This window comes from Hemitrygon akajei, chromosome 29 (genome assembly GCF_048418815.1).
Source record: "Hemitrygon akajei chromosome 29, sHemAka1.3, whole genome shotgun sequence".
NCBI lineage: Eukaryota > Metazoa > Chordata > Chondrichthyes > Myliobatiformes > Dasyatidae > Hemitrygon > Hemitrygon akajei.
This window is the reverse complement of record NC_133152.1, coordinates 19,342,867-19,362,156: the sequence shown is the minus strand read 5'-3', so window position 1 is coordinate 19,362,156 and position 19,290 is coordinate 19,342,867. Positions and strand designations below refer to the sequence as shown.

Below are 19,290 nucleotides of genomic sequence, written 5' to 3'. Positions count from 1 at the left end.
TATGACTGATGGCAAAGAAACAGAGACTAATTTTAATTGCCATACCAATGAGAATCAGAAAGAGTTATGTATATATATGAATGTGTATTCAATTTAAAGATGACCATGTATTGCCAAATATATGCTGGCTATAGAATCTCAAACTTTTCCAAGGAATATGGATAAACTTCAACTCAACTATGCTAATTTTGGATTTTTCAAGGTACGATCACTCATATCCCCAGATCTGTTACTGCTGTTTCATAGAAGTTCACCTGCAGTCCAAATGGGTCAAATTCTATGAGGAGTGGCTTTACCAAATGAAGACATGGAACTACAGTATAATTATTCAAGCTGCACAGACACAAATCCAACATTAAATACAGACAGAACATTCTGAAAACACTAACATTTCAAGCTCAGAACCCTTCAAGAGAACTGGGTAGAGATAGAAACAAGTTAGTTAAGATTAGATTAAGCTTCTTTGTCTATGAAAGCTATTGCTACCAATAGTAAGGCTGTGGGACCTATGTGGCAAGTCAGACTATACAAAAAAAAGCAAAACTGAGTCAAAATGATGCCAGGCAAAAATGGAATTTCCCATACAAACTGAAGGAAACTATGAGTCATCGAAAATTGGAGAATATAATATGAAGTATTCCAGGTTGCACTGTGACTAGATGCGACCTCACTCAAATTTGTGTTGATGCCTTTTTGGAACAATGCAGTAAGTGACAGACAGAAAGTAGTCAGATAAGCAAAGAACTGGATTGACCACAAGATGATCACACAACTGTATTTAGTTTCCTGAAAGCAGAGAAGACACAATGTCAACACAAAATGCAGGACTCTAGATTGGAAGCATCGGCAAATCGCTGCTTCATCAGGAAGGACTGTTTGGGTCCGTGAAGAGGTAAAAGGACAGGTGTTTTGTTTCCTCCAGTTGCGTGGAAACATAGCAGAGAGGATGGAAGAGTGAACAAAGGAAACTATTGTAAAGAGAATGATCTCTCTGAAATGCTTAAAGAAGAGAGAAATGTGTGACTGGTTGTGTATTCTATTAAGAGCTGGGAAAAATTGCAAAGGGTAATCCAACTTTAACCAAAATACAAGGTAGACATAAAAGATGTAATTTTTTACTGGCATACTTGGGAAACAAAACAAATCCAGAGCTGTAACTTTGAGATTAGGTTTTGAGTAGATCTACATGACTTGCCATGAGGTTTAGCTTTCTGTTTTGATTTAACCAGATGTCTTACTTGGGGGTGGGGGCATACAGATCAAATTCTTTCCTATTCTTTTCACAAGCATTTAATGCCAGCCCTGATTCCTCCAAAGGTATTACTTCATATTGACATGAAGTACTTGATAGCAATACTATGATTACTGTTTAAAAACAGTTTTAGATTTAACTCCTTGCCTATATTGTACAAAATGAGAGCATTGTCAGCTGTTTAACGGAGTCCAAGTCTCACATCCTGAGAGATAGAATGGAAACAGCCATTTTGATCTAATTGTGCAATTCAAGAACTGAGTTTTAGAAGAATACTAACCTACTTTACTGTCCACGTTTTTCCATCAACTCTCAACCCCTTCCCCAACTTCCAGCCAGATTCTACCACTCACTTATACACTATAAGCAATTAATAATGGCCATACAACCTATTAACCACACACTTATAGAACACCCACAGAAAATCTATGAGGTCATGCAAACACCATACAGACTGCACCAGAAGTCAAGATTGAACCTGGAAAACCGAAACTGTGAGACTGCAGCTAGCTGAGCCATGCTCATGTTTGAAGACTCAAGAGACTGCAGATGCTGGAATCTGCAGCAATAAAAAAAGTCTGCTGGAAAAACTCAGTGGATTGAGAAAGGAAGGAAAAATGAAATTGTTGATGTTGCAGTTTGAAACCCTGGCTGGGTTGCAACCTGATGCAGGGTTTCAACCCAAAATGTTTATAATTCCTTTTCTCCCACTGATGCTGCTCAACCAGCTGAGTTCCATGCTCATATTTGTCATTCAATTATGGTTCTCAAATTTTGAGGTAATTTTTATGTCCTATAGTACTAACGAAACAGTAAAGCATTTTACTGATGTGTTGGCCAGCATTCCCTTCACCATCACAATTTTCAAAAAGACAGCTGCTCTGGTCATATATCTCAGTACAGAATGTTGCTATTGTAAAAAGATCAGCCTAAATGACATATATGCTCAAAAACAATTCATCGTAAAAGCTGGTTAAGATGTTGAAATATTATAAAATTCTACATAACAAAATGGTCAAAGCAAACCTTAATGAAATTCAAACTGCAGATTAAGATTTTTCATTTTTCAATGAAACTTCTCAAACTAGCCTCATTTTCTCATTCAGCTGTTTTCAGCCCTGCAAATTCTCAGCATTACAGGGAATGACTGAATTGTCCAATACATTCATGCAAGATTAAAAAGACTCATGCTGAAAATAAAATATCAAATAAAAACCACAATGAAATTCGCTATTTGAAAAAAATAAAATTTGAAAAGTTTGGGATATGTTATGATAAAAGACCACATTTTATTCAGATAATTAATACCAATGGGGAAGAAGTACAGGCCCACACTCAATGTTTTAACAGCTTCTTTCCCTGACATCATATTTGTGAACTGACCATGAACACTACCACATTATTATTTTTTGTCTTACACTGTACTGCTGTTGCAAATCAACAAATTGCCTAACATATGTCAAGCGTTAATAAACCTGATTTTGATAGCTAGCCTTTAGCTAGGATTGTGTTAATATATGAAAACTGATATTACCCTATCGAAAAAGTTCAGATGAAGTAGAGAACATAGTGCAACATAACAATCTCTTAACAAATCTCACAAATATCCTCACTGACCAGTTAGTGCAATTTGCTTCCCAAGTACTGTAATTTTGCACAGTAATACCTGCACTTAACAAGAATACTTGGCTGTCTGACAAAAATCACTAGACAACTTTAGCGAATGAAGACTATAAGCTACAAGAGGTTATCTGTATTCTGAGACATTGGAATTTTGCACCATTCTCTTTCTATGACAATCCTTTAAAGCTACTGAATATCCATGACCATTTAGATAGGGAAGCAACTTAGTATTTTTTTATCATTTTGAGTTACAGCTTAATTTATCATGTAAGTTTATTAGCAGCGAATATATATGCACTATTAATAGGTCCCATAAATAATGCCCTACAGCATATTTGCCACTTACAGTAGCAAACCATCACAGTGATAATTTTAGCATAATTTGTTCAAGTATTATTAGAACCATATGGATATAATAATATCATGACCTGTACAAAGGCCATAAGTAATTAATGTAGATTTTACAGAGCAAGTGTTAGTATATAAAGCAAATATTCCTTAAAAACATCATAGACACTGAAATCAGCTTTGGACATGCCTGGTTACTTCACTCTTTACTCAATGGGACTGTAAAGTTGAAACAGAACTGTAATCTATTTACTTATCAACATCAATGCAGAAAACTGACACAATAACATTTTTAGAGAAAACCAGAAAATAAATTCAAGCAATGTTAATGATCATTTAGAAGTCCCCTGTCCTAATTCTCTGTTATGGAAAAAGATCCTTTGGACCAACTTGTTCATGCTGACTAAGGTGCTAGTCCCACTTGCCTGCATTTTCCCGCTACTCATCCAAACCTTTTCAATCCATGAAGCCATTCAAACGTCTGTTGAGAGTTCTAATGGTTCTGGTCTCTGACATAATTTTAGACAATGACATAATCACACAGTGATAACTGGATTTCTCTTTTTACCTGTGGTTGTTCACAGTTGTGGTTTCTCGCACTGCTTGAGCTGTCTCTGATGCAAAGTCAAGAGCACCTGCCACTGGCTTGGTTACTGTACCAACCAGGCCCTTTCCAAGGCCTGAGAAAAAACCACTAACACCACCATCTGTTTTCACTCCTTCAACTGTTGAAGTAATGACGCTTGTGAAGCCACCCAGAATACCTGTGGGAAGTAGGGAAGAGAAATATTAAGAAATATGGCCCATGAATCCACCAGAATCACCAAACCCAAGATATATCAAAGCAGTAATAACTAAGTGGCTCCTTGAACTGCTTTGCTGTGCAGTAACATCTACCTCAACTTCACTTTCTTGTTTATTACAATAACCCTTGACCCCCACTGTGACAGAAATTCTACTGATATCAGCAACTGAGTACCCACAGCCTTCCAGGAAAGGGAATCCACAAATTTCTGAAATAATTTCTCCTTACTACAGTTTTAAAGAACTAGTATCTTGACTATGATCCTTACATCTGGATTACCAAGACTATAAATGAGTGAATTAGGACTGAAACTCAAATGACTGGCCTCTGCTTCTTCTACATTATTCTAGAATTTCAGCACTTCCCTGAAGGGTACAGTGTGGTGACATTGCTGTTAAAATAAAGTATGACGTCAATGCTCAAAGTTGGATGATTCTCATAAAGCATGATCTGAAATTGAGAATCAAAGTAGTTTTGTTTCTTTTCTTTGTATAATGTTCATATTAAAAATACATGAATCTTTACAACTGCGTCAGGCTTAATATGCAGCTATGCTAATTTTGCCACTACACGAACATTTCTACGTATAATTAATGAAAGGGCCTGGTGTACATGTTCCTGTTTATATCCACAGTGCTGAAGTCGAGAGGGTCGAGAGCTTCAAGTTCCAAGGACTGAACGTCACCAACAGCTTGTCCAGGTTCAATTAATTTGACGCCATGACCAAGAAAGCTCACCAACAACTTCACATTCTCAGAGGCTAAAGAAATTTGGCATGTCCCTTGACTTCCACTAATTTGTGTCGACGCACCTCAAAAAACATCCTATTTGGATATATCACGGGTTGGTATGGCAACTGCTCTGCCAGTGACTACAAGGAACCAACATGGACTCTGTCTATACCTTACTGCCTTGGTAAAGCAACCAGCATTGTCAAAGCACGCACACCAGACTTTCTATTCTCTACACCCTCCCATTGTTAAAAGATACTAAAGTATGAAAGCATATACCATAAGCTCAAGGACAGCTTCTATACCACTGTTACAAGATTACTGAATGGATCCCTAGTACAATAAAATGGACTCTTGGCTTCAATCTACCTCATTATGACCTTGCACCTTATTGTCTATCCGCATTACACTTTGTAACTGCAACATTTTATATTGCACTCTGTTATTGTTTTACCTGGTACTGTTGTAATGAATTAATTTGCATGAACAGAATACAGGGCAAATTTTTCACTGTAGCTTGGTACATATGACAATGATAAATCAATTTACCAATTTATAAGAAATGGTGTTCAGGGTTAATTTAATGAGTCACTATATTGGATTGCAAGGCCCTTCTACAGAAACAGTGATGTAAGCAGAAAATGTGTAGTGGTTATGATAATTAAGCATCAACTCAAATTATGGTATGGTACCATAGAGAATATATTCATGAACTAGCAGCCCGTGGTCAACACCACTGATTCAGAAAGGTAAGTTCAAAACCCACTACAGCACTCAGGGAACTTGTTGCTGTTCCTCTCTGTGCCTTGTGGTGCATCCGGCGGAAACCTTGCCCCTCCTTTAGCATTTGTCTTTTTTTATGAGGCCGAGTTCCCAGCACAATCCAGCATGGATGGAAAGCGTGCAAAGAGCCAGCCAGACCACTTGCCTTGAAGTCCAGTGTGGATGCCACTACACCACAACCTGGCCAAGCCAGGGAGCTTAGATTCAAGTATTTCAACTGGGTTTACATCCATTACAGAACTATGCTTCAGGTATATTAGTGTTGTTCAGGGGAAGAAATCTGCCATTCTTCCTTGGTTTGGAACCCAAGACCAACAACGTGGTTGACTGCCTCCTCAATTCATTAGCAGTTAAGGGTAGGCAATTAATGCTCATGTTGCCAGGAACACTGACAGTACATGAAAAAAAATCACAGGTAATAAAAGTATCCCACAGCTTTGAAATAACAAGAAGTACTACAACATTGGAAACCAATTAAGACAGGGTCAATTAGCATTTGATTCAAATTTTCATTTTGGTGGTAGTAATATGGTTGAGGAATGCAAGGAAGATGAAATCAAAGAGCATGAAGAGGGTTAACTACACTACACTTCCACTTCTGCTAAATCCCTCACCAAAGAAACAACATATTTTCTTACTGAAGAAAAATTATGAAAAAACCAAAACGTTGATGAACTCTGTTAGGGAAAACTGTATATTTCAAGTATCAACAAAACAATGGTTCACTTCAGATCTTGCCTTTAACTTGGTCGGGTAGGGGAATGTGGGTGTATGAATTCTGATGTAAACAGTGAATGTGCAATTTGTTTAGACTGACAATAACCTAAATGATTTTCTATTGTGAGACGATGAAGATTACAAATTGTTGAAAAAAAATGGACATTTGACCTTTTACATTGTTCGCAAAGAACCTCTATCTCCAACGACAGGACATATGAAATACATTACAGTGAAATATAAGCATTATAGAGTGTGACAACCTAGTTGTAAATTCAGCTGAAAAATAGCTATGATCGATGAAAGGTTCCATTGTACAAAAAGAAATACATCTTAAAACCATAGGAATGGTAAAAATATATCCTGGAAATGGCAATCCCACTGTGAATAGAGCATGAAAAGGATACATAGCTCTTTAGATCTGATATTAATGCAGAATTTTCATGCATTAATAGTGATGAAGTTAACTGAGATTGCCTTCCACATACCATGAGCCAGTCCCTGAATTCCAGCCACAAGGTGTTCACCACTGGTGACAGCTTGATAGCGAATGGATTCCCGCTCAGCTTGATGTCTGGTGTCCATTGTCTTTCCCAATCCATCTGATAAAGTGCCAGCAAACTGTTGGAAAGAGGGAAAACATTTAAAAAGTAGAAAAGTAGCAGCTCACCATTAATTAAATGAAATATCGAAAAGCTCACAAATGTGTATCAAAAGATCTGATGCAATTACTTGGAGTGAATGTTTTCCAGCAAACAAAAAAATGTGTGGACCATTCATGGATCAGTAACACAGGCCTCGTTTTCTGCTTGCATAGTCCTAACTCTGCTGGGACAGCATAATGGTCTAAATTTAAACCTCATATCTTTGTACTCTGCATAATCTAGCTACCGATTGCTATAACCAGTTTTGCAATTGGAAGTTCAAGGCTAAATTGGCTCACTCACCAACTGAATTAAGCCAGACCTGATCTAGTACTAACATTATGCGACATGACTAGTTAGACAATATGTCACATTTTAAAAGGCATGATATTACATTTATGGGTAGACCATTGTTACTTCAACTATCTTGATTTTTTAACTATAGAAATTGGAGTCCAGAATTCAGAATTTAGTTGTAACAACAGAAACTTTGAAGCCTTCAGAATGGCTTTATTTCACTGTACATAAAAATTAGTATCTCCCCAAACCTGAACTACAGAAGGGACAGAACAAATCTGTGCAATTTGTTGGTGATAAATTTCTGATCTTCAGTATGACTGCCAGGGCACAATATCTACGTAAATGAGGCATGCCAAAGAAATTGCACTTTTTTTCAGGGAGAGGTTCTGTGATCCTGGAAATCTAATTCCAAGATAATCCAAGCAAAAGCTCAAAGTTGCTAAATGTGTCGATGTTTAAACATAATTTTGTATGATTTTTGTTACTGATAAACAGGTTCCTTCTTTCAGCAGATTTTTTTTTCATGCCTAGAAGTGTCTAAATGGTGGTAGTCAAAACTATTCACATTTCCTGCATATATTGCACATGTGCTCCATCATACACGAGGATGGAGGCCAATTTACGGGGCAAATACACTTTTCCAATCAGAGACCTCCACAGGTTCAAACCTTATTTTGCTTTTATTTAATATTTTACAATTACCAGCACATTTCGACAGGACTTTCACACGGTTGACTTGTTATTTGTTTGCCCAGACAAACACAAAGTAAGATTAATAAATCTCAACTGCCCTTGGATCAATGAAGTTGCAATTATGAACCTGAGCAACTTTAGACTGAGGAAAATAAACCAACACCCTTCGAACCGCTTTTCAACAATCTATGATGAAAACTGCATATTTGTAGATGACAGATACATGTCTGTTTATTGCCTAGACTTTTAGAAAACAAAAACCACAATTTAAAGAAGTATGGCTTGACACAATGTCCTTTGTTTATTGCTTGCTAGAACTATGCAGCCTAACTGTACTTGAATAGGACTACAAGCCAATAGCCAATAAAAAAAAAGTGTAATGAACTGTTTTGATGCTGAGCCCAGGAGATTGCTTAAATTGTCAAAAAGATCAGAGATAAATGATTTCCTTGCCCTCAACTCTGCTCCCCTAAACCTCAATTTTTTTTTAGTTGATATATGAAGAAACTCATCTCTAGATCTTAAATTTTCTTTTAAAAAAAGTACAGGTGAAAAGTTCACTTCTTACAAGCCACTCCAAAGAACGCAGTTAATAGTTCAACAATGAAAGTTTTTTTTTCAGATTACTGTTCCAACAGCTGTTCCACATTGTTGCTTTGAGAGTTCAATAGTTTACATGGCAATTATTAAATGCTGAATTCTCCTACAAAATGATTAGGTTACGTTCCAAGCACGAAGACGATATTGTGGTTATAGAAAACCCTCCAGCAAATTTGACAAACAACCAGGAGCTTCCAGTATAGTCTCTTATGCAGATTTATTCCAAAATAATTGAAGCACACTTGACTAAAAGCACTTGTATAGAGCCAGACAGGCTAGAAGGTCCCAAGTCTTATCCCTGCTATGATAGTTGATCTTACTTTAGTAGGAGTACCACAGTTGGTATGAGTTTGCTTGGGAGTCAGACCACAAAGCATCTCGGTTCACACAGTGGTTAAGATTGGAATTTGTTAGAAGAAATACAGCCCTCTCTGGTGAGATTTAATCCTTTTAATCATTTGTCTTATGGTAAGGGAGAAAATGGAATGGCCCTTGTTCATAACGAAACTGTAATATGAAAAGTGAGCATGATTCCACACATGAATTTTGAGCAAAATTCACTGGATAAAAACAGAATGAGAATGGATTAATATCCTAAGTAGTAACTAAACAATTCTCTCTTCCAGAAAATTTTGTGCTATCAAGTTAAAAGTACTTTTGCTAATGTTTGAGAAGAATTCACCTCTTTTGGTAAATTACTGCATCATTAAAGTGCCCTAAAACATTTCACATACAATGAATTAGGTGATTTTCTTTGATAAAATAGGAGTCGCTTTGCACCCAACAACATCTCACAAATAATTTTGAGATAAATCATGATATTAGTCATAACACTGGCAAGTTCTGACTACTATTTGCTATTTTTCCATATGGGCACATGGAACTCGCTGGTGTTTTACCTGAATGATAGCAGCTATGAAAATGTTACATTTCCCCAGTACAGCATAGGAATGTTAAACTAGATATGAAGCTATCAAAGTTCAAATTTCAAATTATATTTATTATCAACTACATATAGTATATGTCATCATATACAACCCTGAAATTCATTTTCTTGTGGGCATTCACAGTAAACACAAAGAAACACAATTAATGAAAGACTGCAACCAACAAGATGGACAAATAGCCAATCGTAAATGACAACAAACTGCAAATACAAAAAGAAAAATATATAATAATAAATAAATAAGCAATAAATATCAAAAATATGAGATGAAGAGTCCTTGAAAGTCAGGTCACAGCTTGTGGGAGCAGTGATGTGGTGGGTGAAATTGTATGAAATTATCATCTCTGGTTCAATAGCCAGTTGGTTGAAGGAGTAATGACTTCCTGAACCTGGTGGTGTGGATCCTGAGGCTCCTGTACTTCCTTCCTGGTGACAGCAGTGAGAAGAGATGGCCTGGATGGAGTGGTTCCTTGATGATGGTTGCAGCTTTCCTGTGACAATGCTCCATGTAGATGTGCCCAATGGTGGGTGGGCTTTACCCATGAAAGATGATCCAGAAAATGATTATAAATCATTCTTCAGAAGTCAGTGTGAGAATGTATTTTGAAGTTCACAGGCAAAATTGGACTGTTTTTGTATAACTAGTCACAGAATTCTAATCTGTTTCATTCACACATTTGCCAAAGGTTGTATTGTGAGAGCATCAATCCACAGAGAACATCTGCTGGATGTATATAAGAAAGGAAAAATGTGAACAGGCAAATAACGAACATAGGTAAACCATTCAGGCCCTCAAATCTACTCTGCCAAATCTTCTTAGTAAAGAATAGCTGATCTGAATGTAACCTCAACTTCACATTCCATTCTACTCACAATAACCTTCTTGTCCCTTCTTATCAAATGTCACCTACCTTTGCTTAACACTATGGAACAACTTTGGACGAGCTCCCAAGACTCAACTCTCTCAGGAAAAATATTCACCTCACTGCCCTAAATTAAATGAATCTTATTTCAAACAGTAGACGTTAACTTTAAGATTCTCCCACAATTGAAAACATCCTTGCCACCCCTTCCCTGACAAGTCTCCTTACGATCATGGAATAGTTCAAATGCCCCCTCATTCTCCTAAACAGTAAATACAAGTCAAGCCTACTTAACTTTTCTTCATAAGGCAATATGACCATTGCAATTATTAGTTATTAAATCTTCAATTTTATTGTCACCTGACAATGCAACCAAATTAAACAACATTTCTCTGGACCAAGGTGCACCAACAAAACACATCACACTAACCAAGATATAGCCATAAATAAGTTAATTAAATATAATTCCAAATGCATGCAGTGTGCAGCACAGTAAACAGTATTGTAAACAGCCTGCTGTCCTAGTGACGAGATCTCAGCGGTGGTGGGGTATTAATCAGTTTCACAGCCTGAGAAAAGAAGCCGTTACACAGTCTGGCAGTTTTAGTCCTGATGCTACTGTACCTTCTCTCCTGACAGTCGCGGATCAAAGAGATGGTGGAATGGGTGGCAAGGATCCTCAACAATACTTTGGGCCCTTTATCAGCAACACTCTCAATAAATATCACAAATAAGAGGGACGGAAACTGTGATGAACTTCTCAGTGGTTATACTGTCCTCTATAGAGTCTTGCGGCGCGATACCTTGAGCTTCTGTACTACACAGTGATGCTGTCAGACTGGACACTCTTGAAGGTACTTCTGTAGAAAGTTGTTAGAACAAGGGTGGGGAGGCTTATATGCCTCAATCTCCTCAGAAAGTGTAGATGCTGCTGTGCCTTCTTGACTAGTGAGGTGTTGTGGGTCCAGGTTGGATCATCTTTTATGTGCACACTAAGGAACTTCGTGCTTGTCACTCTCCATACAGCAGAACCATTAAAGTGCACTGGAGACCTGTGCCTTCTGGAAGTCCACAATCATCTCTTTTATCTTGTCCACACTGAAACTCAAGTTGCTGTTCTCGCACCACTTAAACAATCTTTCTATCTTCCTATCTGTATGTTGACTCATCATTGTTGCTGATGAGGCCAACCACTGTAGTATCATCAGTGAACTTGATAATGCAGTTTGAGCTGAATCTGGCAGTGCAGTCGTGAGTTTCCTATTAAATCTGGAGAAATTGTAATCTTAGCTGACTGTTATTGATTCAAAATTATTTATATAGATTAATCATAGAGATGAGACCCAAGGAACCCCAAATCACCACTATTGCCCAACAATGACAGAAATCAAATTTAACACATAAATCAGCCAGTTGTTTTCATATGACATTGAAAGGCTTTTGGGAAGGAAAAGTACACCATCTCAAGATGTTAATCATATTCTAATCTGCTGCTTTGTTCAGGACTGACTAGTTTAGGATTTTCATCTATACTGATTATGAACATGTTAGGTTATTGTATAAATGCTCCTCAATTTTTTCTCCATAATTCATTCTAGTATTTTGAGTGATGTATAAAAAGATTAATAAAAACAATATGAATCTGGTTCCAATGCAATTTTAACTACAAAATGTTCACCAACTCTCCCACTTTCTCTCAATGCCTCAGTGATTCATTCTCTGACTCAGAACTCTGGGATATTACATTATACAGCTAGGGGAATTTAAATGCTTTGACAGAATAAGATGTATGTAGGATGTCAACAGTGAGAATGAATGAATAATTTTTCCAGTCATCAACATGTAATATGAAATCATAAGTTCTGAATTTTTAAGACAGGGTAAGCAGGCTATGGCATTGACACATGAAGGTTCGGATTCAGTAATCTTGCACAGATGATAACAATTGCTTGATACCGTTAACAGTATTAGCTAGTTAACTCCATAACTAGCTTAAGTACAAAATTACACCTAGAAAACAACCTTCCATAAAAAAACTGCATCATGTCATCATGTATTATTAGCACAAAGCCTCACAACAAGATGTTAGTAGAGTGTAAATTCTTCCACAAGTAACTCTTCATAAAATATAGCTGCTTTAATAACTCCACAAATGCCTATGTGATGATCAAATTGTGTCCTGTGGCTTTGGCATAATGAAACTCTCTCATATTGGTATCAGTGCAGATGTTTATGGCATTAAGCAGCTTCTGGCAATCTCCAACTCATGCAAAGTTTGCTAATCTGAAAATATCTGATTAAAGCAGCCAGGATATTACTGCTTTTTCTTCTTTTTTGTGCCTTTGACAAAATCTTTCTTCTTGCAGTGGTTGTCCTCTTGAACAGTGGATAGGTCAGAAGATATAGCACAATTGTCAACCTTGAGTTCCCTACGTCAAATCATCACCTGATTTGAGTGCAAATGCAGTTTCATGCTTTTTTAGGTGATCCAACAGCAAATTACTGAAAGCTGAATGAGTCCATGATAAGCAGTCCAAAAAAATCTTTACGTTTTCTCTCCTCCTCCATCCTTCAAAAATCTGTGTCAGATTAAGGGAGATTATTACCTTTCAACTGACTTACCAATTCTGTGCAGGTTTCTGCATAACTAAATACAGCATAACAGTCTGAGAATTCTTATTAAAATTTTACCCTTTACTTCAGCATTAAGTTACACAAGTCAGAAATCTAATTGGTAAGAGTCGTTCCAGCAATATAATGCAAAACAGATCTGTTGAAGAGGGTAGGACAGCAAAAGCATTTAGAGTAACAATCAGCTGAAGAAACTCAAGTGGGTCAAGCAGTGTCTGTGGAAGGAAAGTAATTGCCGACAATTTGGATTGAAACCCTACTTTAGCATTGAGAATGGAGAGCCGCAATGGAGCAGTGTGGGAGGGTTTCACAGAATTCTTGTCATCATACATTGAACGACTTCCCAGTTAGAAACATATCAGGTGCCCTGAACCAAGATGATTACTTCTGGGTTACCAAAGCTTTTGCTCTCCAAGTACATTGCTCACAAATTGAATTATTTTCTTTGCAATACAGGTGAGAGTAATTGGAAAGGAAAACAAAGCAGCAATATGCTTACGATGCAGTTGCAACCATTTTCAATGAAATAATTTAATGTAGCTCCCTATTAGCAGCACCCAAACAAGGTAAGGATTAATGTGTGCTACACAGACATGGTGGAACTGCTTCAGTTTGACAGTGCTTCCAGTTGCCATTTATATACTGGAGCTACATCAAAAGTACGAGGACAATTAAACATGAAGGCACTTTATAGAAGCATTCCATGAATTAGTTGATGCTTTCTAACCCTGCTGTAATAGACAGAAGGCTTGCTCATCAAATATGAAGCTATTAAACCTTCTGATACCACGCTTTGCTCTACTTTGAGTGGGACAAAACTGCCTTCCTTCTATGAGATGTTAACATAAAGCATTTTTATAACAGCTGGGTTGTTAACCATGACTCAATGTGAATGACGGACAGTGGCTCAACAAACTCTTTTCTACTCCCACACTGTCAATCACCTGTCATCCTTCTGCAGCAACAATCTGAAGTACTCTAACTGCTTTTCATCTCATGAATTCTCTGACTCACAAACTCACTGCATTGAGACCATAAGAGATAAGAGCAGAATTATGCTATTTGGCCTGTCAAGTTTGGTCAGCCATTCAATAATGGCTGATCCCTTTTTCCTCTCCTCAGCCCCACTCCCTGTAATCTTTGATGCCGTGTCCAATCCAGAACCGGTCAAGCTCTACCTTAAACGCACCCAACGACCTGGCCTGGAATAAATTCCACAAACTCACCACTCTCTAGCTAAAGAAATTTCTCCACATCTCCATTTTAAATGGATGCCCCTCTATCCTGAGGCTGTGCTCTCTTGTCCTAGACTCCCCCACCGTGGGAACTATTCTTTCCATATCTGCTCTGTCTAGGCGATTCAACATTTGAAAGGTTTCAGTGAGATCCCTCCTTATCCCTCTAAATTCCAGCCAGTACAGACACAGAGCTCTCAAAAGTTCCTCATGATAAATATCAAAAGTTCCTCATAAGATAACCCTTTCATTCCTAGAATCATCCTTGTATTACTACCAGACATGGCTGAAAGTCAGGACCACCTGACCTCCGGATCACAAATAAATCCTTCCATTAGAACCATTTCCAGTGATTGAACTGCTTCTTAAAAGCAATTCTCACTGCCTTTGAGTCCCAGAGCAGGATGACAATAATCAACAAGTAACTATAATAACATAGCTGAGGCTGTGTTGCTCTTTTGAAATTTAAGTCAGCTATTCATACCTCATAGATCATAAAATAGTATAGAACAAGCCCTTCAGCTCATTGTGATGTGCCACTTTTTAAACATACTCGAAGATCAAACAATTCTTTCCTATAGACCTCGAAGGGGGTGTTGTACCCTTCTATAAGGCAGGTTGATATATCAAATAAGGTGATAATTATACATTAACTTAGAAGAATGAGTATTACAATAATCTGTGTATTTAAAAAAAATTTGCTTATTTTTCAGGATCTGTGTATCACTAGTAAGGCCAGCATTTACTCCCCAACTCTGACGGCCTTGAAGGTGTGGCAGTCATTTACCTTCTTGAGTTTAAAAGCAGCTGTACAGGAACAATTTAGTGTCTTTCTCATCTGTTTCAGAGGACATTTAACAGACAATCTTATGGGATGCATCTGGAGTTACATGAACATCAAAGTAGGCAAGGGAGCATGGCTTCCTTCCCTGAAGGACATCCAAGAACCAGATGGTATTAACAAACCTGTAGTTATATAGCCATAATTATTATGAATTGTTGATGCTGTTCCAAACTCCAGTTCATAAACAGAATTTAAATTTTCAACTTGCTATGGTGAGAATGAACTTGAATCTTTGCTACTCCACACTACTGGACTAGTTACTTAACTGGAGCTTGTGATGAAACAAAAATAATGAATATCTTCTGTTTGCTTTCATGAAAGTGGAGACTTGATTGATGTAGATATAAAAATTCTGCTAAGCACCCTCCATTACAACAATATTGATACATCACACAGTACTTAAGAGGTAGTGTTTTAGAATATTTGAGAGCTCTGACTGACACTACCTTTCTGAATTTCTCCTGCAAATCTCCCTTAAGTTTGTTCTTGGATAACTACCTTGTTTAGACATTTATGCCCTGTGTGTCTCTCTTCCTACTCTGAGTTGAGCTCAATAATTATTGCCAAATATCAATAACCATGGGCATATCAGAATAATAAATGCAAAAATGATACCTCAGACAATATACAGAGAATTCTTGATGACAACAGATAACAAATTGCCTAGAATTTGCAAACTTGTGCAAAAAGTTTTACTTTTAACCATCATTTGCCTCAATATTTTTGAAGAAAATGTGCATATTAACACATTTTTCTTTAATATACAAGCTTTAACTGTGAAGCACTGTAGTGTAGTGGTTAGCACAATGTTGTACAGTACAGGTGACCTGGGTTCAATTCCTGCCACTGCCTGGAGGGAGCTTGTATGTTTTCCCCATGACTGTGGGTTTCGTCTGGGTGCTCCAGTTTCCTCAAAGACGTACTGGTAGGTGGGTTAATTGGTTATTGTGAATTGTCCCGAGATTAGGCAAGGATTAAATCTGGGGACTGCTGGACAGTGTGGCTTGAAGGGCTGGTAGGGCCTATTCCACACTGTATTTCAATAAACAAATAAATAAATTCCAAAGTCTTTCTTTTTAAAATAGATAAAGGAAGTGAAAAAAGTGATAAACAGCAAACAAGTCAGCATTTGTTGGCAATTTTCTTTTAGTTTAAAAACAGCAAAAACTTATCTACTTGTGACTTGATTTCTTCATGCTGAATGTAATCCTTGTGCTGTAATTTGATGTGTACTTACTCAAGTAACAACTTGAATGTAATTCACCAGTCACTTGCGCCTCAGGAAGAAACATACTAGCCTGATGGTAATTTGATACCATCTAGTATGCAAAAAGGATCAGGGCAAAGTAAACATTAAAGAGGCTTTGAAATTGGGTTTATTGGGGCACAAGGACTATTGACTTGCAACATCAGTGCCAACTCAAAATTTTATTTGCTTGTTTTCACTAGGGCCAGCAGTTAGGTTGACTCAGTGAAAACAGTGACAGCTGTATATCTACAGTAACCAATAACTATCTTAGCAAATTTTCCAGTGGGTCCTCCTGAGGTAAACTGCTATGCTTTGCTTCCATTTTATTGATGCCTTGCTCTTGCAAATCAGCACAATAAAAGTCCAGTTTACTACTGCTTCGCATTGGATTATTGCTGCTGGAGTCACACCCAGTTTTGAGACAGTAAGCATTTAGTCTCTAGAGGAGCAACAGAACACTTTCAAAAGCAGTTATCCTAGGGTAGGTACCACACAAGACAACAGCAAAGTTAACTAAACATTTCTTACAAGCCAAGCATAAGCTAAATGGCCAGCTTGCCTATACAAATCAACATGGCAATCTCTATGAGGGAACACTTGAAGTGCAATTCTGACTGAAATAATTGTCAATTTAAAATCTGCCATTTCAGTGTAGACTGACGCAGAGGTATCAGGTTTGCAACGTGAAATGGACAATTCACAGTGCCACCTGAAACACCTCTGACACAGAAAGGATCAGTGGACATTTGGCAGTGCAGGGGCTTGGCCCTTTTATATCGTAACAGATAACAAATGGTCCAGTTGCTGTTTCTCCTGAGCATGACTGAACAAACGTGTGGGGATTTACAGGGTCCTGAGGACTCTGTTATTCTTGCTGTCACATTTTCTGAGCTCAGGCTCTTAATCAGCTCCCCCTCTTGTCATTAGCTTGGGGCAGTAATGCATTCTGACAATAGCACATGGGCGATTTAACCTGGGAGCAGACTCCCCCAGTGAACTTTCTCTGTGGATGTCTGATTAGCTAGGTAGTCCAGTGGACCCCCTTCTAGGCTGTCTCCACAGATGCCTGATTAGGTTGGTAGCTCCCTCAAGCAACCCCTGTGGATTTGTCCCTGCAGATGCCTAATAGAAATTGGTTTGTGTTACTGGTCTGAGTGACTGATCCCTGTAGGGGTCCCCAAACCGGTTCATACATAGGACAGTCAAAAGTCCACACTGTGAACTTGGAATGACCCCAAATTCTGCCTTCCTTTGCAGGTTCAACCAGAGGGCAACCACAGTTTGTTACATCGATGTGATACTCCGCCTGGGTAACAACAAGCAGATCAAACAAACCAACTATTTCAGGCTGACAGTAGCACACAATCAGCAAAAGAATGAGAACAGAACATCCCATCTAAGTCAGTCATTGCGAAGCACTGTTTTAAACATAGGGTGAGCTTTATGTCACTGAATAAAACATACAAGATGCAGTTCAGAGCAATAATATACAAAACGAATTGCAGTCAGCTTGTCTTCCTCCCAACAACATTTAAAAAATTTCAGTTCTTGTGACTGAATTTTGTCATAAAGGAACATTGCACTCCAAAGTAGTTTTACAAAAACTACCTCATCAAACGACTCCAATCTTTTTTTTGCCCCTTCAGATATTTTGATCTGGGAAAACACAAGCTCCTTAAGAATATTTTCCAGCATCCTGTTTAGGGAGAAAAATGCCTTTGTGCATTTTCCCAGAAACCTCCCACTTCAATACTGGAAGGGAAAAGTACTATTTTGGTTGATTCTGCATGGTATTCTCACGTAGCCTTCTGTTTTTTTATGCTATACCTACTATGACATTGGTATTGTGATATTGTCCTTGCATCCCAAACTATGGACACTCATACGGAGTGGGGGTAAATCAATGGAATCATCGAGTTTCTGTTGTTCTCCAAGTAAAACACACCAACACACCGCTAGTAGTATATATAGAGTTGGTAATAAAGCAGGATATGAAATATTACATCATATTTGTTCTGTTTTATAGAGATATAATTCAAATGTTAACACTTTTCTCTCGTTGGATGCAGTTCTGCTCAGATTTCCATCATTTGCACTTTGGTTCTTAGCAATTTTTGCATTAGGTCATAAACAAGGTTTAGTACCCTTCCACAAAAGAGAACTTAAGAGTCATGGAGGGATAGAATTGTACAGCACAGCACCTGCCCATGCTGACTATGATGCCTATACATGCTAAGCCATTAAACCCATATACTTCTACTTTCCAATCCAGTGTTCGTCTAAATACCTTATAAACACTAACTGTTTCTGCCTCCACCATTTCCTGTGGTAGTGTGTTCTAGATACCTACCACCCTCTGATGAAGAACATGACCTTCAGATCTCCTTTAAAGTTATCCCCTCTCAGCTTAAACCTATGGCCTCTAGTTTTAGATTTTCCCATTCTATCAAAAAGATGCTGACCACCTGCCCTACCTATCCCCCTCATGAAACTTAACTTTAACAGATCAAGTTCCTTCAGTACCAAACAACAAATAGCAGGACATTATTAATGCAGCATTCCCAACACATTATAATTTACATTACAAGACTTGTCTAGTAAAAATACAGCATATGTATTACAAAAATCATGCTCCTATAAAGTGGCTCTACAACAGAAAAGCACTCATGTGAAGAGCAAATGGACACTCTCCAGCCAACAGGACCCCACCAGACTTAACGGTTTCAAAAATCACATTGCAACTCATCCGGCCCAATAGCCAGTTGGTTCTAAGTCATAAACTGTCAAAACTGTGTTGGTAAAGTTTTTTCTCTGCTACAAAATTTAAAGGACAAAATTAGCAAAATCAGATGAAAGAATTGCAACGAGAGAATTGCTCTTCTGTTGACTTAACATTTGCTGAAGTAATTCTAAATAATATCATTGCATCTTTATTTATAATTTCTTAACCATAGTAAATTGGCCAAGTTACAAAATTTTGGAAAATAATTTGCAAAAATAAGGGATAAGTTTCCAACTGACCTTTC

At 37.7% G+C, this 19,290-nt stretch overlaps 1 protein-coding gene across 3 annotated transcripts in view; it reads right to left on the bottom strand.

Moving 5' to 3' along the window:
• Nucleotides 1–19,290, bottom strand: part of vps13d (vacuolar protein sorting 13 homolog D) — a 288,043-nt gene that overhangs the window by 52,839 nt on the left and 215,914 nt on the right. For all 3 annotated transcript variants that reach the window (XM_073031774.1, XM_073031775.1, XM_073031776.1), the window contains 2 exons: nt 6,748–6,880; nt 3,792–3,987 (listed from right to left, as the gene is read on the bottom strand). In XM_073031774.1, the coding sequence (XP_072887875.1) occupies nt 3,792–3,987; nt 6,748–6,880 (329 nt within the window). The remainder of the gene's footprint in view (nt 1–3,791; nt 3,988–6,747; nt 6,881–19,290) is intronic.